This window comes from Micromys minutus (assembly GCF_963924665.1).
Source record: "Micromys minutus genome assembly, chromosome: 8".
In the NCBI taxonomy this organism is placed as follows: domain Eukaryota; kingdom Metazoa; phylum Chordata; class Mammalia; order Rodentia; family Muridae; genus Micromys; species Micromys minutus.
This window is the reverse complement of record NC_137977.1, coordinates 30,098,912-30,123,163: the sequence shown is the minus strand read 5'-3', so window position 1 is coordinate 30,123,163 and position 24,252 is coordinate 30,098,912. Positions and strand designations below refer to the sequence as shown.

The 24,252-nt window shown below is 39.4% G+C and overlaps 1 protein-coding gene across 3 annotated transcripts in view; it reads left to right on the top strand.

Moving 5' to 3' along the window:
- The window catches only part of JAKMIP2 (janus kinase and microtubule interacting protein 2), a gene marked incomplete at both ends in the record, with an annotated part of 55,367 nt that overhangs the window by 16,512 nt on the left and 14,603 nt on the right, over window positions 1–24,252 (top strand). For 2 of the 3 annotated variants that reach the window (XM_080920272.1, XM_080920273.1), the window contains 13 exons: window positions 1,496–1,642; window positions 2,242–2,382; window positions 5,994–6,050; window positions 6,914–7,033; window positions 8,057–8,185; window positions 9,876–9,959; window positions 10,639–10,701; window positions 13,832–13,930; window positions 14,812–14,910; window positions 15,737–15,790; window positions 16,557–16,622; window positions 20,721–20,789; window positions 22,047–22,124. In XM_080920272.1, coding sequence (XP_080776398.1) covers window positions 1,496–1,642; window positions 2,242–2,382; window positions 5,994–6,050; window positions 6,914–7,033; window positions 8,057–8,185; window positions 9,876–9,959; window positions 10,639–10,701; window positions 13,832–13,930; window positions 14,812–14,910; window positions 15,737–15,790; window positions 16,557–16,622; window positions 20,721–20,789; window positions 22,047–22,124 — 1,206 coding nt within the window. The remainder of the gene's footprint in view (window positions 1–1,495; window positions 1,643–2,241; window positions 2,383–5,993; window positions 6,051–6,913; window positions 7,034–8,056; window positions 8,186–9,875; window positions 9,960–10,638; window positions 10,702–13,831; window positions 13,931–14,811; window positions 14,911–15,736; window positions 15,791–16,556; window positions 16,623–20,720; window positions 20,790–22,046; window positions 22,125–24,252) is intronic. The other variant, XM_080920274.1, reaches the window with a different exon arrangement.

Sequence of the window (24,252 nt, the reverse complement as noted above, 5' to 3'; positions counted from 1 at the left end):
GTGGGTATAAATAAATATTTGCTAATGGTGTTGGTATAGCAATTCTTTCATATTATAAAATAAATTCTCTCCTTGACCTCAGGTCTGACACTTATTAGTTAACATTATACAGGAGGTTTTAGTGTTCACAGGAATCTCTGTTTATTATATGTATGCATACATATATGCATGATTTATCATATATGTATCATCTCAGTCTTTGTTACATACCAAGTCCTGTCTTTCTGAAGAATCATTTTGTTGGATGCTTCAGAACTGTCATGCTTGTATGCTGTGCTAAAATAGGGCAGTTCTTTCTTCTCGTGTTCATTTGAATTTTCTGTGAATAGTATGCACTGGGTAGTCTTGGATATTTAAAACATGAAGCATTGATCTCTGTAAGAGGCAAAGGGTGAAATAATAAACCTAAAGAATAATCTGTCTTCATATGTACACAAAATTTAATATTAATGATTCAGATACCAAAGTTCAAAAATTATGAGTTGCCTTACACTATTTATGAAAAAAATGAATCCAGTGTTTATCTTCATTATAAAACTGGAGTTTCAAAATCAGAATATTCAAAATCAACCTTTTGAATCCCAAAATTCAAAATCCCAAGGAACTTGGGAAATGCCAAGATCCACAAACGCAGTTTGTATTGATTTTTGTTTAAGCATAGGTCACTTCCTCCTTCCCCAATATCTCCCCAAATCATAGATTTCCATAAAAGAGCTCACTATTTTTGAGATCCTCTCACATCTTTCTTTCCTTGTTGTAAGAAAACAGTAAGCTAATCATTAGAAATTCAACATGGAAATTCAAGCTTTTTCTATGGATTGGCCTATAGTACATCAACCAAACAGAAGGGGTTCAAAAAAGAAGGAATTACAAGGCAACATTTATACATTTAGCCTAGTACTTCGACACTTAATGCAGTTGAGCAACATATAGTCATCTCCGCTGGCAAGGTATTAGTGCCATTAGTAGGCAGAGGGCAAGAATACTGCTAAACACCCTATGAAATACAAAACAGTACCCATGACAACAACAGAAATACATAAGTTGTCTTACTGAGAGAGAGATTTCAACAAGACTCTTTAATTGCGTTGGTAATCTATGGGGAAAGTAAACGGGAGCAGCAGAACTTGGCTTTTGGCCACTTTAACCACCTGAATCTGTGGCACCTCTTGTAAGGTAACAAATAGAACGAGATTTGAGAACTATGATGAGGGCCAAACATCCTGGCTCATGGCCTCTAATTACAGCACTGGGAAGACAGGAACAAGAGGAATCCCATTTGTTGCACTGTTCTTAGGTCTACATAGTAAGTTCAGAGTGCTCTCCATAGCACCATCCCATTCAGAAGCAAGGAGGTAGGCATCCAGAGAGGAATGAAGAGGGCTGGCATGCAGGCCAAACTAACACCCAGGAGACAAAACTAGAAAAAAATCGACCCCTAATGCCCTATTTCCCTCAAGCTATGAGAAACACATTTTAATTTACTTATGCCCAGTTGAAACGTGTGCGGGAAACCGAAAAACAATGCAAACCTCTCCTGGAAAGGAACAAGTGCCTAGCCAAGAGAAACGATGAACTGATGGTGTCTTTGCAACGCATGGAAGAGAAACTAAAAGCCGTAACCAAGGAAAATTCAGAGATGGTGAGTATCGCACACTCTGCAATACCTTTTGGGTGTTGCTCCTAACCTAGTATATCCTCCTCTCGGGGGTGGTTTTTTATAAAGCGGTTGAGTTTTTCCTTGAGTAAGCAAGGAGACATGAAAGAAAAAAGCAAGAGAAGGTCCTGCCTCTGAACCGTATGGGTTTCTAACCACGCAGAACTGAAGGAGTTCTTCCAGGAATACACTTACACTTCAGATACTTGGAAACCAAGCAGCAAAGACTAGGTGTGGCTCCTAAGCGACAGAAATGTGGAGCAAGGTCACGCCTGCCTTCTCATTTGTTTAATAGTTGGGAAATCAATATCAGAGCTTGAGTATATGTTAATGGGTGATAGGACAGTACATTCTTGAAAAGGCTGTCAATATAGCTTTAGCAATCTCCAGAGCATTACCAAGGACTCCAATGTATTATAGCAGATAAAATGTACTTGACAGTTTTAGTTCATGTACATAAAAGTGTGTCATCTACTGGAGAAATATTCAAAGTGACTGGATCCCAATTTCTACAACTATAACAATGAGTAAATTTTGGAATTTTTGAAGTTTCTGCTTTTATTTTTTTTTCTTCTCCAATTTAGAGAGAAAAAATAACATCTCACCCACCACTGAAGAAACTGAAATCTCTGAATGACCTTGACCAAGCTAATGAAGAACAAGAGACAGAGTTTCTAAAACTGCAGGTCATTGAACAGCAGAATATCATTGATGAGCTCACAAGGGTAGGTGAACCGTCTGTAAACTTCTAGCTGTTCTCAAGGATAGATAGCCAACAACCAACACATAAGGAAACACTTAATAATTTCATGTCGCTACCGTCTCCGGCCAGCAGAAAAGGAGCGACGACACAGCGTTCTTTTCAAAGCGGTTTATTCAGGAACCTTACAGCATGCAAGTTAAAAATATTTTGTCTCCCCTTCTCTCTCCCTTCTTCTCTCTCTCTTCTCTCCGCCCCCAAGCGCAGTCCCTTTTATTCTCTCTCATCTCCGCCTCCTCAGTCCATGTTGCGTGACTGCAGTTCATAGGTCTGCATCATCTAGCCTGATCTCGAGTCATGGGTGCGCCTGCGCAGCTCGCACGGTGGGAGTGGCTAATCTTGGGGGGGGGGGCAGAAGGAAGTCAGGTGCTAGTCACAAGACTTGGCCAGAGTCCCAAGTGCCATCTTGGGACTGCCGCCACACCCGCTCTCCACAATTTCAGATTAACTTCAAATGCCCATTCATATATTTAGAATATCATTATGTACAAGAGATTCTATCCTGAAGTGTTTTACATTAACATGATTGATATTCTGATTATAAACATCTGTCACATAGTTTGAAAGCATAAGTAAAACTTATACTAAAGAAATTTCCAGTTGTACATTTATGGAAGTATACAGGTTAGGTAGGTGTATCTTGTAATTGTCTACTAGGATCAGGTTTCTAGGATCAGGTTTCTGAAGCTCAGCAATTCTTTGGGTTTTTTGCTTCTTCGTTTATTTGTTTTTGCCTACAAAAACAGGAACATATATGTCATGCTTCTGACACCTAATTAGTGCACAGCACATAGATACAATCTGTGTGCAACATTGTGAGTAAAGAACATCATCATAGTTACATAATAAAGCAGGAATTCCAGTCTACACTATCTGGTTGATAGATATTTCAGTACCTACTGACTACATGATTGCTGCTACATTATTTAAATATAGTTGAGGTTCCCTTTAGCAACATGGGGCAGAGAGGCCTCCTGAACCTTCTTCCTCTCAATGTCTTTATTCTGAGAGTGGCATCTTTGTTGCCTCTTTTTTCAAGAATAAGCCAAAGCCTGTAGACTTGAACTAATCACAGAAGTGGGGGAGGGGGCTGGGAGTTAGGGGGGGCTCTTATACACCAGTCTCCAGAGTAGGTAAACAAGAATATTCACTGCCACTGGGAGCAAGAGATTGTTTTTCTGCTTTTAATTAATAACTACTTGTCCTTTAAAAAATGTTCATTGTTGGGTTGGAGAGATGGCTCAATGTTAAGAGCACTGGCTGCTCTTCCAGAGGTTATGAGTTCAATTTCCAGCAACCATATGGTGGGTTATACCCATTTGTAATGAGACCTGATGCTCCCTTCAGGCAGGCAGATGTATATTCAGCAGAGCACTCATACATGAAATAATGTTTTTTTAATTTCCATTTTCAGAGATGGTGATACCCTGGGAAGATTTTTATTGTTGAGAATAGTTTTTGCTATCCTGGATCTTTTTTATTATTCCAAATGAATTTGCAAATTTTTCTTTCTAACTATGAAAAATTGAGTTGGAATTTTGATGGGGATTGCCTTGAATCTGTAGATTGCTTTAGGCAAGCTGGCCAATTTTACTATGTTGATCCTTCCAATCCATGAGCATGGGAGATCTTTCCACCTTCTGAGATCTTCTGCAATTTCCTTTTTCAGGGACTTGAAGTTCTTGCCATAAAGATCCTTTACTTGCTTGGTTAGGGTAACACCAAGGTATTTTATATTCTTTGTGACTATTGTGAAGGGTGTCAATTCTATAATTTCTTTCTCTGCCTGTTTATCCTTTCAGTAGAGGAAGGCTACTGATTTGTTTGAGTTGATTTTATATCCAGGCACTTTGTTGAAGTTGTTTATTAGCTGTAGGAGTTCTCTAGTGGAATTTTTGGGGTCACTTAAGTATACTATCATATCATCTGCAAATAATGATATTTTGAAATCTTCCTTTCCAATTTGTATCCCTTTCGCCTCTTTTTTGCCGTCTGATTGCTCAGTACTATATTGAATAGGTAGGAAGAGAGTGGGCAGCCTTGTCTAGTGCAGCCACTAAACCCATGCAGTATTACTCATACCAAGTAGTGCTTAACTGGCAGGAACTTGATATGGATGCCTCCTCAGAGGCTCTGTCAGAACTGTACTAATACAGAGGAGGACACTTGCAGATAACTATCAGACTAAACACAGAGACCCCAGTGAAGGAGCTAGAGAAAGAACAGAAGGTGCTGAAAAGTTCTGCAACCCAAGAGAAGAACAAAATTATCAACTAACCAAACCCACCACAGCTCCTAGAGACTAAAACACCAAAATGAGTTCACATAGAGAAACCCATGGCCCCAGGTGCATATGCAGCAGAGGATGGCATTCTCTGGCATCAATAGGAGAAGAGGCCTTCGGTCCAGTGAAGGCTCATTCTTCCAGTGTAGGGGAACGCCAAGGCACTGAGGTGGGAGAGGGTGTTTGGGAGAGGGAGCACCTTCATGGAGGCAATGGGAGGGGGAGGGGGATGGTATTAGGGTAAGGGGGATAACATCTGAAATGTAAATACAGAGAATTTATTTAAATCCAATTTTTAAAAAATGTTCATTGTTCATGTATGCTATAATTAAAATTAAGTGAATAATCTAAGTATACAATGTGTAAATTTTAAAGGTTCTCATTAAATTTAGGATGCAAGATTAAAATGTTTTATATATAAAAAAAAGATAAAGTTTAAATATCAATGTTCTGAGTCATATTCAGATGTGGTGTGAAGCCTGGGTCACTTGTTCCCACCTTGATGACTCCTTAATCTTTAGTATTTCATGTTCTAGAAATATACCTAACTTTGAACAGCCTGGAATTAAGCTATAAATTTCCAATTGACTAGAGAGTTTTATATAGTTGACATTTGCAGTAAATACACGGATTATGTAATGATTAAATCCCAAGTTGCCCCAGTGCCTGTTGTTGGTAGGTAATCACCAAATTGCTCAGAAAACAGTAGCCATTTCTGCCTAAATAAAGTAGAAACAAAACTAGGTGACTCCCAGAAAGCAGACAGTGTGCCTCCTGTCTCATCCTTACAAGCAGCAGCCTCAAAACAAGGTTCTAAAAATAGTCAAGAGACACCTGTCTATGCTAAGAAATGACAAAATGGAAAAAATATGCATCTTCGTGAAAAATAGTATTTTCTCACCACAAGTGCAAAGTTTTCAATGTTATTTGTTTTTTAGTATAAAATGAAGGAGCAGCATATACTTCCTAAGTGATTAGATGACAGGAAAAATATACTATACACACTCTGAAAATATTAGCATATCACATTGAAAAGTTAGAAAATTTTTAAAATAAAATCATTCTTCAGATAAAAACATATAATCCTTCAAAGGAGACCAACTGCCTCTTTAAAAAACAAAACAAGGGGCTGCAGAGCTGTCTCAGCCCTTGAGCTCAGTTCTCCGAACCACCAGAGGCTCCCTTGGATCCTATGCCTTCTTCTGGCTTCTGTGTCCAGAAGAACGTGACAACAGAACTTCTGGGGGACATTGGACAACTTCTGCTCTGAAAAGACCTTATCTGTTTTCTAGGATCGAGAAAAACTCATCCGGAGGAGAAAGCACAGAAGAAGCTCAAAACCAATCAAGGTAACAAGAAAACTGTTATCAGGATGCTACAAAGCGAAGGGAGGGAAAGGGAGGCATGCCGAGAAACCACTCTGCAAAAATGTGATAAATCAGATGCTTTTGAACTGAAGTATACCATGAGCACTACTTATTTGAAGAAAAGTTTGGTCATTTCTCCATTTCTCCGTTTAGGCTGTGTTGTTGTGTCCTTACCTGAAAGACCATCGCTTCCTCTAATTAGAAGCCACTGGATTTAAAGTTTAAAAGTTTTTCTAACAAGTGGATGTGTTACACACTGAGAAAAACTAAGCCATATATATGTATTTTACATTGAATCACTTTTGCTTCTGGTATCTGTCCTGTAATTGATTAAGCATTATCACTTGGGAAATATTGATAATGACATTTTCTGTCCATTTTTATGTTTATAGGATCTAATACACAAAAGCTTCATTGTCTTGATTTCTTTTTACTGTGTTTGCTTTTTACTTGGTTCAGATGTGGGATTAGATGAACAGAATTAAGACACTAAGACCCCCTTCACATGGATGACTCCATTTTTAAAGCCCCTTTGGCAGATTTTAAACACTGAAAAGAACAAGGCATGTTAAGTCATTGTGGCATAGAGCGTAAAGTGACCAGTTTATGGTGGCTTTAGGAGGACAGCCAAATGTCCATACATTTCCCTTGAATAAGTCAGAAGTGAAACAACACAGGGGAGGGATGAATTGGCATTGTGTTCCTGCCTAGAGTTTGTATTTCAGCAAAGAAGCTTTAAAGGACCTCAACGATCGTCTACATCTGCCCTAGTAAATGGATTTTTAATACAGCATCTCTGATGAATTATAGTCGTATTAGTAAGTATAAGCTTTCTTTCCACTTAGAGGCCTGTGTTAGATCCATTCATTGGCTATGACGAGGACTCCATGGATTCAGAAACATCATCCATAACCTCTTTTAGAACAGACCGGACACCTGCTACCCCTGATGATGACTTGGATGAAGTAAGTTGTTCCTTTTCTCAGGTTCTGCGTGATATTGTCACCAAATCTTCCCTCTAAGAGGAAGAAAAATCATAAAGTGATCTTCTAACACTGGCCAACCTTGAGATCTATTCCACTTTAATAAGCATGACATGAAAGGGAGAGCAAGCCTAGGATTGTGGATTCAGTCTGGGGCAGGGCTAAGCAGAACCCATGTTCTGTGGTCCACTTTCATCAGAATGATCCTGTGGATTCAGTGTCACTGAACACAACTCCGAAGTCAGGGTTAGTGCTGTGAGTCTTCTCGGTCCACACTTACTGGTTTTTATAGCCAGGGTTTCATGTAATGCCAGTGGGCCCTGGGTACCCTAAACAGGTGAGACTGACCTAATTTCTGACCTCTTGCCTCTACTTCCCAAGTTCTAAGATTACCTCAACTCCTATACCTATACTATATATGTGTTCATGTGTGTGTGCACGTGCATGTGTGTGTAAAATGCTGGAAAATGGGCATTATACATGCTAGGAAAGCATTTTACCAACTAAGCTTCCTACCTAGGCCTTCATGTTATGTTTGTGACCAAATTCTCTCATGATGATTAAATTATGCCCCAAATCTAAGTTCTGAAGCTAAGAAGGGACTTTATAGTTTATAATAATAAACTAATAACTTATTTGTTTATCTAAATGCATGGAAACAAACAAGAGTAAAGGTTTAAGTAACCTTGCTTCAAACTTACATCCAAACTTTGAATGTGCCTTCTTATTTGAATCTAAAATTGGTGTTACTCAAGGCCAAATGAAAAGTAATCACTAACATAAAAATAAGTGTTTCTTTCATTAAAATAGTGTCCTACATATTTTTCCAAAATATATATTGAAAATATTCTGAATTTACATCCTTACTGATAATTCAGATTGATAAACAGAAGCAAATAAATCATAGCTTCATTACAAATATGGTCAAATGTCACTTTTCACGCAGAACACAGTATGCAGACATAACATAATTAATTTTGGAATCTTTGTATGTCAAACCCCAAGAGTCTAGCTGCTGAAGAATCTGAGCTAAGATTTCGACAATTAACAAAAGAATACCAAGCCCTCCAAAGAGCATACGCCCTCTTGCAGGAGCAGACCGGAGGCATCATAGATGCTGAAAGAGAAGCCAAGGTGAGTGTGGGCCTGAAGAGATCTGGAACCAACGTGCACAGGTTGCATGGCAAAAGCACTGTGGCCATAAAATGTCAGAGGCAAGGCTTTCTTTGTGCCGCTTTGTCCCCTCTGGCTTTTGAATTGCTGTGTTTAATAAACTTCATATCTACCCACATAAGAACCAGCAGAGATCAATGCTTTTTTTTTTTCTTCTTAAAGATAGTTAAATACATAGTTTTTATTTTTACTACTTGAAAACTTATATTTTCTAAGTTAACTCATATTAAATTTTGATGATCCATTTTTTGAAGTTCCTTGCTTTCAAAAGTAATTATTTTATTTTTTTAAAGTAATGATTAGCCACTTTCGATACTGAATTAACAAGTGCAAAACATTGCATATTCAATTTATTAAGCCTTACACAGACAATATTTAAATGAATCCTTGGGTCAGCTCTCAAAAGCAGGTGTTTTATAAAAGGACTTAAGAGTCAGAGAGATTAGTGAACTTTCCCTGTTACCCATCCATGTTCTTTGTAGAATGTCAGAACTTTTTTCTTGAAGGAAAAACAAAGGATGGATGAGCAGAAGGGAAGGAGGGAGGGAGGGAAGAAGAAGAAAAAGAAGGAAGTTTGTAAGTAATATTTGTTTATGCCTTTAGTCAGTCACTCCTTGCTCTGCCCCACATTTGGCATTGAGAGTGCTAAAAGTTCTATGCCTATGATTTTTCTCCTAGTTACAGAAGGAGAAATGATACATAGAAGTTAAATTCACATTACAAAGTTAAATTATTCACCCAAGGTTGTAATGCTAGGACCTGAACCCCGCCCTCAAAGTGCAGAGTTAGAACCACCCAAAAGAGCCTGCCTTGTGACCTTTGGCAAGAGATCAGAAGGAGCGTGTCTCTGCATGGCTGCTGCTCCAGTTTTCTTCTCAAAGGAAGGAGACTGTGCCAGGACATGCCACAGCAATTACATGGTAGATAGGTATTACAAGTCTTTGTTTTTAAGTGTGGCATGCCTGCACACACACAAACACACACACACACACACACACACACACACACACACAAAGATATATGCTTACACTTATATTTTGATTTGGGACAGGCTGTGCACCATCAGAAGAAAATTTTCTCCTATACTCATATGTTTATCTTGATACCAAATAATATCTGAGATTTTCACTAGTGGTATTTGCCAGCCTTTCATACTCTCCTAGGAAAGGCCAATAAAATACAAACTTTTCATCTTAGGTGTAGATACCAGCTTACAAAGTTGGCTCTGAAAGAATGAATAGAACTTGAAGAGGAAATTCAGACTTGTTTCCCCTCAGACAGCAAGCTTGTTTATATTATGGAGTAGTGGTGAGTTGCCAGCAAGGATGTAGGAAACAGGGATGCCATGGGTCAGAGGTGAAGTCTAGGTGGTGTCTGGAGGGTGATGTGAGTCCTTTAATGGCCTACTAAAGAGTGCGAATATTATTGATGACAAATGACATCCCAGGGAAGTTTATTGAAAACACTAGATCTTATTAGATCATTAGATCAAGGCAACTTAGCCGAACACTTTTAGTCTCAAGAATCCCTCCCTTATACAAACAAACTTGTTGAACACACTGGACAACAGGGACAACAAACTTGATGAACAAAGGACAACACACTGAAAGGCCATTTTACTCACCAAGCTCTGGAATTTTGATTTCACCAGGCACAAGAGCAGCTGCAGGCAGAGGTGCAGAGGTACAGGGCCAAAATCGAAGATCTGGAGGCAACGCTGGCTCAGAAAGGGCAGGTAGGTGCTTGGTGCTAGCTTTCCCTCAGTGGCAGCCGGTTCACACCAACACACCAACTCTTCTCTGGCTCACCCCTGCATGGGTCACACCCAGGACATGGCTTGGCTCACCACAGTGACCTTTCTCAGATTGTGTCAGAATGTAAACTAGTCCTTGTCCCTGGTGTTATTCTCCAAGAATGTAACCCCCCCCCACAGTGGGTGAAGTTGGGCAAGAGAGAGGCCAGTGGAAGAGGTGCTCAGTCAATTAGGCCTAGCGCTGCGACAAAGCCGCTAAGGCAGCGGGTTGCCCTTCCCTGGCTGCGTTCTTTGCCTCTGTGCTACATATATGGTTCTACATTTTAATGTTTTCCATTCATACGTATTGAGCCCGTGTGCATTCTGACCTGTTTCACTTTTTGCCTGTGTGGTCACTTCTGAGTCCCCAGAAGGCTGGTCCTGGATTATTCAGACTGGAAAAGGTAGAGGGTAGAAAATGACAATGGAGAGAGGACTATATTTTTCCTGGCAATGTTGAAAAAGCTGCTGGAAAGGGTGGGCATCATTTCCTAGAACCAGTTACCCTCTGCAGGCAAACTGGGTGGAAAGAACATGGCTCCGGCCAACTGGTTTGAGGGCACATGCTACTTCTTTCCTGGCACTCTGAAATGCTGACTGCGCGATATTCTTTGTCAAACAGGATTCACACTGGGTAGAAGATAAACAACTTTTCATTAAGAGAAACCAGGAGCTTTTAGAAAAGGTATGTTGGGCGCACCACCCTAGTGGGGCAGCGAGAAAATGATGATCCAGGAGCAGCAGGGGGTGCTCTCAGGAGTGGCACAGGGGCCAGGGAAGGGGAGGCTCTCCTACTGCTGCTCTGTCTTCTGCTGCGGGCTCAGCCACATCCCTTACCCCCATCACCCATCAGTTCAGTGCTCAACCGCATCCCTTACTCCCATCCCCATCAGTTGAGTGGCCCTCATGCATGGCTGCATACTAGTGAGGATGTGAATCCTGTGCCCCGCCAATGCGTTATCCACATATATGTACTGTATATATGTTGTATGTCTATATATGTGTGCCCGCACATGCACATGAGCATCTCCTGTTCACCTGCCTCGGCCCCACTCCTACCCCCAAATCCTCACTGCATATGCTGTTTGTGTAAGAAAGTGGCAGAATATATCTGTGCTCCAACTTTCACAGATGATGTTCTCACTTTTGGACATATTTGGTAGGCTTGGCTATTTCTTTTCTTTGCATCATAAAGGAAGGGATTTATTTTAGTTTTTAGAAGCATCCAAAACAACAACAACAAAAAAAAAAAAAAACATTATGTCCAGGAAACTGGTTAGTGCAGTAAGTTATGTTTCTACCTAGTAGATATAATTAACCACAGCCTTTTGATCTGAGGCAATATAGCACCATAGAACATCTCAAGGTTAAAGGTAACTTTTTTCTTTGATACATTCTTTCTGTAGTCTAATGAAAGATTAAAAACAAATCTTATACTGGATACAAACAAACTTTAAAGCTTTCTAAATATAGGATATATGAATATTTCAGCCTTATTTCCATTTATTTTTAATAGTTGATAACTAACAAAAATTGGCCACTCTGCCTGGGTCAGAGTGAGATGGATGAAGATGTTCCCATCTAGTCTGGAAAGGCTAGAACAGCCTGTCTCGCTCCAGATGAGTTAGACCTTAAAGCTTCTATACAAATGTGGTTAGGAGGGTCTCTTAGCACAAGTGTCTAGCTACTTAAGAGGCTAAGGTAAGAAGATCAGAACTGAAGGTCTCCTAAGGCTATATGGTGAGTCCAAGGTTATCTTAGTGAAACTGTTTCAGAAAAAAAAACAAAACAAAACAAAACAAAACAAAAACAAAGATTTGGTGTAGAGCACTTGCCTATCACACCTAAATCTCTGGGTTCAATTGCTGTTACAAAAGAAATAAAAAGCTGAGTCAATTAAAAAATTCACTTGGCTACAGGTATTTATGATGGCTCAGCATTTTAAATCACATGCTATTTTTTCAAAGGACCTGAGTTCAATTACAGAACCTACAGCAAGTGGCTAACAGCACTCATAACTCCAGTTCCAAGGGCTATATCACCCTCTTGTAGACTCCTTGGGTACCCACATCCTTGTAGTTGTACAACAAACACACACACACACACACACACAGAGAGAGAGAGAGAGAGAGAGAGAGAGAGAGAGAGAGAGAGAGAGAGAGAGAGAGATGTGTAGGGAGTGGGAGTCAAGTGACAAGTGAATGACACAGAAAAAAATTGACAGGGTGCATAGTGGATAGCACCCTTATTTGTCATATTAATGAAGGTCACGATTGCTCAGTTGCTATTGTCCTACTAATATCAGAGATGCCTAGTGATGCACTGTTATAACCCTTTATCGTGCAATTGAGTCCAGCCATTCTTCTTGATTACTTTGGTACAAAGAGGGATTTTTGAGCTGTGTCTTCTAAATCAGAAACAGAGTTTCCCTCTCTCTCTCTCTCTCTCTCTCTCTCTCTCTCTCTCTCTCTCTCTCTCTCACACACACACACACACACACACACACACAAATCCTACTTATTTTCAGTTATATGTTTTGGAAAATGAGATTTACTCTACCATGAAAGTTATAGTTTTTGCATTTTTACATTTAAGCTTTTAAACTGTCACTGTACATAGTGATCCTTCCATAATGACAAAGTACATACAATTATCAGATCCCTTAAGATCGACAGGAGTCTCGGACATGAGCCCTTCTATGGGCCGGCACACGAAATGCACATCTGATTCAATCTCATGCCTCACGCTTCATCAGGTTGGACAGGATGCCCTTGAGAACGTCATACAGGACCATAATGTAGCAGCATATACCTATAGTTTTAGTTGCTTGGGACACTAAGGCAGAACAGTCACTGGAGGACAGGAATTTGAAGCCAGTCTAATTGACATGGAAAAATACTGTGTTAGAAAACTAACCAATCAGTAGTAAATAAGAAACAACAAACAGTTCTACAGGATAATGGAGGAAGAGGTGCCATTTCTGAGTGTTTGGGCTAGCAGAGGCTCATCTGGAGTTTAAAGCTTAGCATTCAGGGAAGTTAATGATTTCCTCAGTAGTAAAGAAAATATAAGAGTGTTTTCCATATAGATAAGAACAGAAAAAGCTCCTGGAATCACAGGATGGATCAGGACTGCTTATACTTGCATGTGTACATCGGTGTGTATGCACACGTGTGCATGTGTGCTTACATGTTCACATATGACTGTGCAGAGATAACACTGGCAACATTGAATACTTAATTATCTGGTAGTGAACAGTTTTTCTAAGGTTTGGAATTCCATTTTAAGGAGTTTCACTCTCTCTTTTTAGCAATTCTGAGTTTTATAGGTAAGGGCTATTTGAGGTGATTACATATTTTAGAATAACTGCAAAAATACCCGTCAGATCTTACCACCATACAAAATGCTGTAAGATGGCCATGAATTGATGAGGTTGTAGCCAGAAACATATATAATTATAAGATCTAAATTAACAGTAAAATTATTCCTATGATAACTGGTATTTTTAGAAATGAGTGTTCATCTCCCTCATAAACACTCTTAAATCTGTTCTGAGCACACTGTATCTGATCCACACAGGACATGTGAGTGTCTCAAATTCACTGTCTAGATGACCTCTAGCCTTCGTGTGCCTTTCTGGGCATTTGTCTCTGTGCCTCCCCAAATCAGCTAGAAAATGGCTACAAGGAAAGCCAAACCCTTTGGGATTATTGTCATGGTCTACTTGCTCAGTGGGTGGATGAAAGCTCTCCATGGTTGCTCTGCAAAGGTGTCCCCTTACTGTGCTCACCTAACTCTGGGGTTTACTTTATCAGATAGAGAAGCAGGAAGCAGAGAATCACCGGCTACAGCAAGAACTTCAGGATGCCAGAGACCAGAATGAGCTGCTGGAGTTCCGCAACCTAGAACTGGAAGTAAGGAAGTGCTGGTGTTAATGTTGGCATGGCCTTGTGCAGACCGTGAATTAGTCATTTCAGAGTCATACTGTCATTTACACGCCAGAGGTTGTTCCAGATAGTATAACTGTGACAATCAAGACTAAATACCTTAGAAATGTTGCCGACATCTGTCTGGTAGTGATAACGTTTTAAAGAAGCTTGAGACTGTCCTCACAGGAACTGTGCTTTTCCAACAACCAGGTGATGGATTTTAGGAAATATCTACATTATTCGGGCTAAATGTGAGGTACTTGTTTGGGGAATTTAATGTTTTACAGTAAAACATGTCATACCGCATCATTGTAGTCTACAAAATCTGACTGAAGTTCTCGGTGATGCCAAATCACTGCTTGAATTTTACATTATTTTGCCACCGATATACTTGAGATCATGCCGAATGGTAAAGTAAACCATCAGGGTGCTGCAGGGGAGAGGAGTGACTGCCCCTGCAGCTTGCATATCTTCTCGATAAAGAATGAGAGGATCAACACGCAGAGGCTATGTGCCACCATAAACCTTTATAGCAAGCTCACCCTGTGAGACCTGCAGGGTATAATTTAAACAATATTCATATTGTTTAAATCGCATCTCTACTTTCCTTTCCACATTTCCCCTGAACAAAAGTTTTCAAGGATGGATGGCACAGTCTATAAATTCTTCTCCCATATTTTTAGTTGACTGCTTAATTCTCCTCCATTCAATTTTGTCATACATCTTGAGGGTTGGTGGGTTTTTGTTTTGGTTTTGGTTTTTGGCCAAATGACACATTGATAAATGGCTGGAATAGAATAAAGAGACGCACGTGGCTTAGTGTTTAATCAGCTGGTGCTGCTTCTTTTCTCCTCATATATTCCAAGGAGAGAGAGAGGAGATCCCCTCCATTTAATCTACAAATTCACCCCTTCTCGGACGGTGTGAGTGCCCTGCAGATCTACTGCATGAAAGAAGGTGTCAAGGTAGGCTGACATCACATCGGATGGCAGACATCAGGAAAGCAGGGACTGGGGAAGGAAAGGCTGCTCATGGCCACTCTGTGTGTCAATCCCTAGACAGCTAGACAAAAAATAGCCATACATCTATCGGGAAATCAATAGGACATAAAATGAATGTTTAACAGATTTATAAAAGATAATAGGAAAGGACAGAGATGGGGCATTCAGATCATAGGGACATACAGAATGGTGCGGGATCAAAGCATGCATTAAAATAAACGGCATTAATTACCTGTGGAGAAATACAAATAAACTATGTGCTTCAAGAAATATAATCCAAGCTGGCCTGATAGAATCTGTCATGAGGCCTTTTATTGAAGCTTCCTAAGTGCTATGGGGTGTTCGAGAGAGAAGAAACTTTTGAAGTCAGGGAGAAGAAACTTTTGAAGACAGGAAACTTTTGAAGTCCTCCAGTCATTTCTGCTTTTGGTGGATTTAATGATAGGAGGATTTTTGCCCTTTGGGGGAGGGTCTTAGGCTTCAGAATATGGAATTTACTAGATCAAATGTGGCTCTTTCTTTAGCACTCAGTAGAACACTTGTTAAATATTAAGGTTGAGATGACGTGGTTTTGTTACCCAGAATATAAACTGCCATGCATCCCCATGAAAGGCATGAGGACTTCCTTCTGAGGAAGACCTGGGGTTGCCCTTGTTATTTATGGTTGGTCCTTTAGCTTCTCTGCATGGCTCTTACTGCTTCCACTGAGCTAGCTGCCCAGTGAATCTTCTTTCAGTGTTCTGTCCACCATCTCTGGCCCTGCCCTGAATGCATCTCCTTGATTTTGCAGGATGTCAACATCCCCGATCTCATAAAGCAGCTTGATATCCTAGGTGATAACGGGGTAAGTCACACATCATTAAATATGGTGGGGGCATGAATTGGCCTGAACAGAGTTAAGAAATTCTTGCCAGGATGCCAGGCATAAGATTATAGCAAGAAAGACAGTGTATCTGCCTAAGCATGTACCTCCACAGTGAGAGCCCCACAAGCCAAAACAGCCATAGCAATGACTGGAAGGTAACTGAGAAAGGGGATATGGTAAAGAGCTTTTCATAGAAGCGGTTCAGGTTAGAATGCAGATCACATTTGCAGTGATTAAAGCTAATTACCGCCTGTCTGCTGCTCACGGGCATTCTGTGTAAAATTAATCAGTCAGGCGGTCGAAAAGACTGCTTAACACTAGGGTTGTTGGCAGCCCCATAAATGAAGCAGGAGGCTATAATCCTTTTTCTTTCTAACAGCTCCCTGTTAATTCAGAGGCAGCATCACTCATAGTAGCTCATAAGGTGAATGGCTCACAGAGTACATTGAGCAATGTATGCCATTTTCCCCTTGAAAACTGGAACCAATGAAATCTTGTCAGAACTGCTGTGTGTGGAGACAGCTCCTTCCTTGCTCTGGGTTTGCCTAGCATGACTTCTAATAAACTGAGTATACACTCGCACAAAGCACTGGACTTTGCAGACTTTAGATGAACTCTTTTTGAGGAATAGTTAGGAGTAGGCAGGGATGTGCAGAGGCTATTTGCACGCATGCTCTGTTCACAGCATACATGCTCTCCATGCTGTAAACATTTTCACCTTATCCTCTTTCTGTTGTTTTTCCAGAACCTAAGGAATGAAGAACAGGTGGCCATAATTCAGGCCAGCACTGTGCTGTCTCTGGCAGAGAAGGTAATGAGCAAAGTTTGCATTTCTAATCATCCAGTGCTGTCTAGCTGGGTGTCTGAGGGCAGCAGAGTGAAGCACCTACCCCTGTACATCCAGCCTTACATTATCCAATAGGTAATAAATGTGATTCAACCCAGGAGCACGAGTGCAGACAGAAGTCTGTAAATCCCTTTGTGATGGATAGATACTTTTTCCTTTAAAGTCATCTGTAAAATATAGCATTCATCAATATGAAAACCCTTCTCAGTTATATTATTCAAGCAATCATAGCAACCTGGGAAGCAAGCAAGAAGGGCTTTGCTGAGAGCTGGTGAAAGTAGAGTGGCTCTAGTCCCAAGCTGTCCCTATAGTACGCACTTACTCCATGGCATCTGTGGCTTGGTTCTGGGCGTAAGCAGCTTCAGGCTGAAAGCAGGACAGTATTGGTGTACGGCTGACCCCTTGTGTCTACATCTGGTAAATGACCTGTGGAGAGAACCAACACTGGGAAGCCCGGAGGAGAATGAGTATAGAGCCAGATGTGATGGGACAAATCTCTATTCACAGAACTTGGGAAGCAGAGAGACAAGTTCAAGGCCAGCATGGTCTACATAGCAAGAACCTTTCCCGAGAAAAATTAATTAAAAAGAGAATCCACACATAGCAGAGAGTCACATGCACATACTTGAATGAGATGAAAGGTTTTTTTGCTTTTATCCATTAAGATGGTGTCTTAATTCTAAAAGGCATAATGATCATGTTAAAAGTAACAGGAAGCCCTGAGAAATACTCTTTTTTTTCATCTGAAATCAAATTCTACAGGTCAAATAGCATTGTTCTGATTCTCAAAATAATAACAAAAAGGAGAAAGTGCTATAGAATTAAAAATGCAAAATAATGACATGATTCATTAATTGATATCAATTTAATCAAACCACATTTATGTGTTCTAACTAAAGACATTTTGCTCATCTCTTGGAAAGTTTTGATATTGACTAGTTAGCAAATGATAAAAGAAACTAATACCAGTTCTGCAAAATGTGAAAATGATTGTTTTTTTTTTTTTTTTTTCAGGTTAGAAAGGCCTTACTTTTCTGTCTGAAATGCATGTTGAAGTATTTGCATTTGTACTAACAGAAAATTGAGAAGTTGCTATTTTAGGAGTTGTTTCCCTAAGAATTTAATTAAAACCCTGCTCATGTTCTCTTTCCTCTCCCTAGTAGTTTAATAGTGTCGTATTTTTCCTATAGAAAGTCCAGATTTCAAAATTTACCAAGAGTTTTTTGGATTGAAGCCTTACCTACTGATTATTTCAGCATTCCTCCCCTCCAACCTCCCTTGTTCTATATTGTGTCTCCTCTCTTCTTTACCCTATCTCTTTCTCTTTTATTCTCCCTCTCTCTTCCTTTCCTCTATAATTCCCCATCTTCATCCTTCCTTGTCTCCCTCCCTACCTGTCTTCTCCTTCCCTTCTTCCCTCTCCATTTTCTCTATATATCTATCTCTCTCTCCTCACCCTCTCTGTATGCACACTTGCATGCCTGTGTATGCATGTGTGGGGGAGTGCATTCTCTATTCTTATTCACTTTTCACTTAGTCCTATGCCCTGCAGTCTTTATCTAGATACTCACATCTTCCCTTTCCACCTCATGGTTATCATACCTACCCACCTATCTCAGTTACTTACTGTTTTATTACTATGATAAAACACTGTGAGCAAGACAGTTTACAAAAGAAAACATTTAATTGGGAACTTGCTTATTGTTTTGAAATGTTAGTCCATGACCATTATGGTGAGCACCAATAAAATCACACATTCTCCAACAAGGCCACACCTTCTAATCCTTCCGAAACCATTCCACTAACTGAGGACCAAGCATTCAGTCTTATGAGCCTATAGGGCTCATTATCATTCAAACTTTCACACCTCATTCACCAAGAATTTGGTCTTTGTTTCTCTTCCCTTTATTTCTTCTATTTCAACTCAAGCAGCTAGAGAGGAGATGGTCAATCAGTAAATGCTTACTGAAAAAGTGAATGAATGAACTCATTCATACTCTAAGAAACAGCACAGTTTGTATCAGCCATTCTGGTCTTTATTTAACAACAATGGCCAGAGGGTCTTACTCAGTTGAAGGCACAAAGAGTTATAGTCCTTTAATGTGATGTAGAATTGCCTTGCTTTGAGACTGTAAAGAAGGCTTGAGCTGATTCCATGAAAGGTGTGACCTGGAGAGATTTAAAAAACAAAACAAAACAAAACAAGAATTAGCCTTGTGCATCTCTTTAGGTCCATGAGTATCACCCTGGTCCCTGAGTGAGTGTGGCGCAAAGACGGTTGAAGCGCAGTGAATACGTGCAGAGTGCTTCTTTTGAACTGGACTCTTATAACTACTGAATCTAAATATCACCTTATTTTCTTCACGGAATCAGAAGCAAGGAAAATGTGGGTGCTCTGCCCAAGAAGATAATTGAATTAGTTAGACCCAGGGTCCATCTTTATCATTCTTTAGATGCTTGTCTGGTTCAAGAAATTCTTAAGCAAGCTGTACAAAACACTAGGCAGCTGGATCATTGGATATGTTGTGATCTAATACATGTCTTTCCTCATGTCTTTCTTTCAGCTGAACAGTGTCTAGCTAAGCAAGTAATGGGTAATAGCTCCATATTAACATTGTGGTAGATAACAAGGGGCTAGATGAATAAGGCTTACCTAGGGGCATTGGTTGTGTAACCAATTTTTGTGCAGATCTGTGCAACTCAAATCAGAGTCACCTTCTCCATGGAGTCGCTTGTTTGGTTCTATTGCCAAGTTACTCCAAATTTCATCTTTGATCTCAAGACTACAAATTTAAATAAGAGTTGGGAGTATGGTTTTAGCTACAGTGTATGCCCAGACAAAATTCCAACAGGAGAGCTTTGTGTGTCTTTACATAAAAAGTAGTGGCTTTAAGTGAGAAAGCATAGTGGGCTCAGGTCTGCATCACAAACTGCACATACCATCATTGTTTCTCAAATCCAGTTTACAGGTGCCTTATTTTTCATTTATAAATGGTAACTTGCATTAGCCACACAAATAGGAGCAGGAGACAATATGTATATACCCAGCTTCCAATGGCATGGTTGAGGTTTGTAGTGTCTGCAGATGAATGATTTGAAACTGACACTATTTCTCAAAGATAAAGAGACAGAAAATAGAAGAGTCTGGAAAAGCAATACTGTGTACAAAACCATAGCTGTTGACTGAAATGTCCTTAAAGAAGTTTCTGTGTGTATAGTCAGGGAGATGAGAGATTCACAGCTCAGCTGTCACCTTTTATTTTTTTTAATGAATTATTATTATTAACACAACTTGATATATAAAAGTGTATAATTAAAGAGACATTGGGTTACCTTTCAAAGCCACATTGAAAAGAGAAGCTGAATTGGAACAGGAACCAAGGAGGTTCTCTTTGGTATTCTTGCATAACTATACTCAATCACAAATCCATAAGGTCTAAGCTAGCACTCACCTTGCTAGACACCTATTCAGATCATTGGTTCAATTAAGTCATATATATGGTATTCTCATACAATAGGACCCAAACACCATGTGCTTATTAACAGCACATCAAAAGGGTACAGTCTGAGTAGTAGGAAATACATTCTCTTTGTGTGGTTTGTCTAAAAGGCCTTCAATTACCACATTACAAGAATCATTTTCATAGATCCAAATTTCACTCTCACTAGGAACACTCCCTATGACTCTCTAACCTTGAGGTATTGAACATTGTGTTCTTTGAAATTCTCTTCCAGATTTTTTCCAAACATCCCTCGGTTTTCTGTTAGACTTTGGTTCCCAAAGAAATGCCTCATGGGTACCAAAGCTCTGCTAACTGTATTCATCACTGAAGCCCTAGGAGCTGATATGTAGTAGACACCAGAGGACATTTGGTGAATTAATGATGCACAAAAGATGGCAGCATTTTGTCTAAAGTCCTAGAGATAAAAATGAATTAAGTTTTTACCTAAAGTTTCCGTTAGTTTCCAGAGACATAAAGGGAGAGACCAAGCACACCAGGGAACAGCCTACAGAATCCATACCACAGGTCACTCTAAACATTTGTCTTCTTAACCCTTTAGTGGATCCAACAAATTGAAGGAGCAGAGGCCGCCCTGCACCAGAAGATGATGGAACTAGAAAGTGACATGGTGAGCCACCAGACAAAGTGTTGTACAATGTCTGGAAGTGAACATTGCCTCTGTGTCTTATCTGTAACTCATGGGAGCTCATATGTGCCCTATTGATTTCTGTACAGACAGTGGGATATATTTCTCATAAGTAGCTGATTATCTTCAGCTCTAGTCTCCCCCAAAGCATACTGTACCCTGGCAATATTTATAAAAACTAATGTTAAAAAATTAAATTAAATATTTTCTCTCATGCTGAATAATGTTTTTCTGCTAGGAATATTTACCATGTAAAAATTACAGACTTGATGGGTGTATAACTCTGCTTTTCAGAATCCATAAGCTATTTTCCATCTATTAGGATAGCTACTGTAAAAAAAAAAAAAAAAAAAAAAAAAAAAAAAAAAAAAAAAAGTAGAAACCAGCAATGAGAAAACTTCAGTTATCTCTCCTAGCTTTGCAACAAGGGCCAATAAATAGTCATCAAATGACAGTGAGAGCAGAGTCACCCTGGCTCTTTAAAATGCCCTTCATCTTTTTATCAATTAACTTGAAACAGTCAAGTTTGTTTACCATAATATATCATCTAGTTAAATGTCCTAAAATTCTTAGAAAAATATACTATATCAATACACAGCTGTCCTTTGTGCCCTCGGAGAACTGATTCCAGGATCCCCTGGAAACACCAAAGTCTACAGATGCCAAATTTTTTTTTTATAAAATGCCACAGCTTTGCATATAATCTACACATATGCTCTTATGTAGTCTTAAAACATCCCTAGGTTTCATTTATGTACTATTCCATTTATAATATAAATTATTTATAAATACCTATTATACTCCATGATTATAAGGGATGATAAAAGCAAATTTCATAGTCAGCAGATGTTTCTTTCAAATATTTGCATTCCAAAGATGACTGGGTCTCTATGTGTGAAGGCAGGAGAAATGAAAAGCCAAGTATACTCACACAGGTTATTATTTAACAGCCACTGGGTTAAACTCTGTTCTTAATTAGCTACTCTCAGGCTGGCTTAAAAGTCAGTAAGAGCTTTCCACGTGATTATGCCTTTTATCTTTTTTCCTATTGATTTTTCACATTCCCTGTGTGAGACTGAAAGTTAAACTAATTTCTTTGCAGAAAAAAAATATGGTTCTACAAGTCTAGTAATTTGTCTTGTGTGCTAGAGAAAACATTTATCCGTGTACCTTTCATGTATCACTTTCTAGTTAGCTGAGCTTTCTTTCTCAGTTTGTCAATGTGACCCTTTATTATAGGAACAATTTTGCAAAATCAAAGGCTACCTGGAGGAAGAACTAGACTATAGAAAACAGGCTCTTGACCAGGCATATATGGTAAGTACCAGACGGAGCCAACACACCCCTCCTTCCTCACTCTGTACAACAAAGCTAAGGTGTTCTGTCTAATTTGTTATTCCGTGTAGTTGTATACACACTTCATGAATACATACAGCAGTTATTAATTGCTATTTCTGCTTTAGAACAGAAACCCCAAGACTGTTGTTACTATAATATTCTTATGTTTTGTACATAATTCTAATTAATTCTAAAATTAAATGTATACCATTAGGTAATTAATATTTAAATGTAGGATATACTGAATGCCAATGTGGATCCATCAGAGACTTTATTAAATCAAGTATTATCATTTGGAACTCGAATGTAGTAATAGAATAAGAATTAATTTAATGTGTTATGCATATTTTAATGCATTTATTTCTTAAAATAACCACAGAAATCAAAGGCAATGTTGTTATTCTTTTTACATATAGAGGAAAACCTTTGCTGGAGATGTTAGAATAGTAAGCTGTAATGTAGCTCTTACTCTGGGAACTGTGGCCTGATTTGCGCCCATTACTGCAGCCACAGCAAGTGAGGCCATGGTGCTGAGTGGACTAAACCTCTTTTACTCTGTAGATAATTGTGCTTATAGAAGTTCAGGACTTGTTCCTCCCTTTACACAAAATGCATACTGCAAAATTCCTGACATTAGACTACAGCTCTTCTTCTCTACTTATCCCCACCCACTCACTGGGTCACAAGAATGAACCCGAAGTCAAAGGGCAAAGTATGGAAATAGTTCCAAGATTGCTATCAGAGATTTTCATATTGTTCTTGTAACTCTGAGGAGAAGAGTAAACCCCTGAATCTCTGTTTGCATCAAAGATGGTTTAGTTTAGTTTGTACTCTCCAAATGAGTAAGTTATTCTTGTACTCATTGGGGAAAGAAGAGAATGAGAATTGGTAATGGGCTGAAAAATAAAACTCAATTTTTCATTTAACCACTTCTTTCCCTTTTAAAAATCTTTGTCTCTCCTGCCTATAGAAAACAAAATTAACCTGGACTCTAGGAAGAAACTTCTGAGATCTCCTTCAGAAAACCATATTTAATTAAAGATGGAATATATATTTCATCCAGGAACAGTAGAAAAGCATCCCATCAGCACTTTGCAACTCACTTCTGCCAGACACACACACACACACACACACACACACACACACACACACACACACAGAGGGACAGAGGGGGGGTGAAGGAGGGAGAGATAGTAGATAATTAATCAATCAGAGGGAGGACTGAGTTGATTTGAACAACTATAAACCTTAGTGTATAGTAGCAAAAAGATAGGGACCAGGTGCTGAGAAGATGGTTCAGATACTCAGGAGATTTTCATTTAATGAAGACCTGATTCCCAGCTCTGATACAATCCCATTGCTAGGGAAGCCAACATAGAAGTGGCTGGCTGTCCAAACAGGTGAGCAAACTTAGTGAGCTGCAGTGTCAATAAGAGACACCTCCCACCTCAAAGACTATGGTGAAAATTACTGAAGAAGACATTGATGCCAAGCCCTGACACACATGTGTGTGCACACACATACACACACACACACACACACACACACACACACACACACCCCACACCAGGGCAACTCCAAAATTCTAGGCTATTTTTAAATCACAATTTCCATTTTTTTTAAGGAAAACACATGAAAACCATAAAACATTTTCAAGTACAGAGAATTGTGTGAATGAGATGGAATTTCATGTTTGAAATGTATCTCCAACCTCAAGTACTTTTTTCCTATTTACACTTATTTCTAATGCATTGGTCACTGTCACATATGCTTTTAACCAGTAGCAAGGTTGTCAAGTCATAAGGAGAGTAAACCCATTCCCAGCTACATTTGAAAAGCCAAAAAGGTATGGAGGTGTCGTCCTTATAACAGAGGGCCTCCTAAAATAAATATACACAACATTCCAAGAAAAAAATGAATTTATTACAAAGTAACCTGTGCATTGTGTGAATGGCATTTGTGTCATCTCATAAAGAGTGAGTCAGGCAGGAGACACTCAGAAACTCTGAGATCCCCTGAGACCAAGGCACCAAGTCTCTGTCTCAGCCGCCCGCGCGCACACACACACTTTTCCCACACCACACCTAAATGCTCAGTCCCAAAGTTA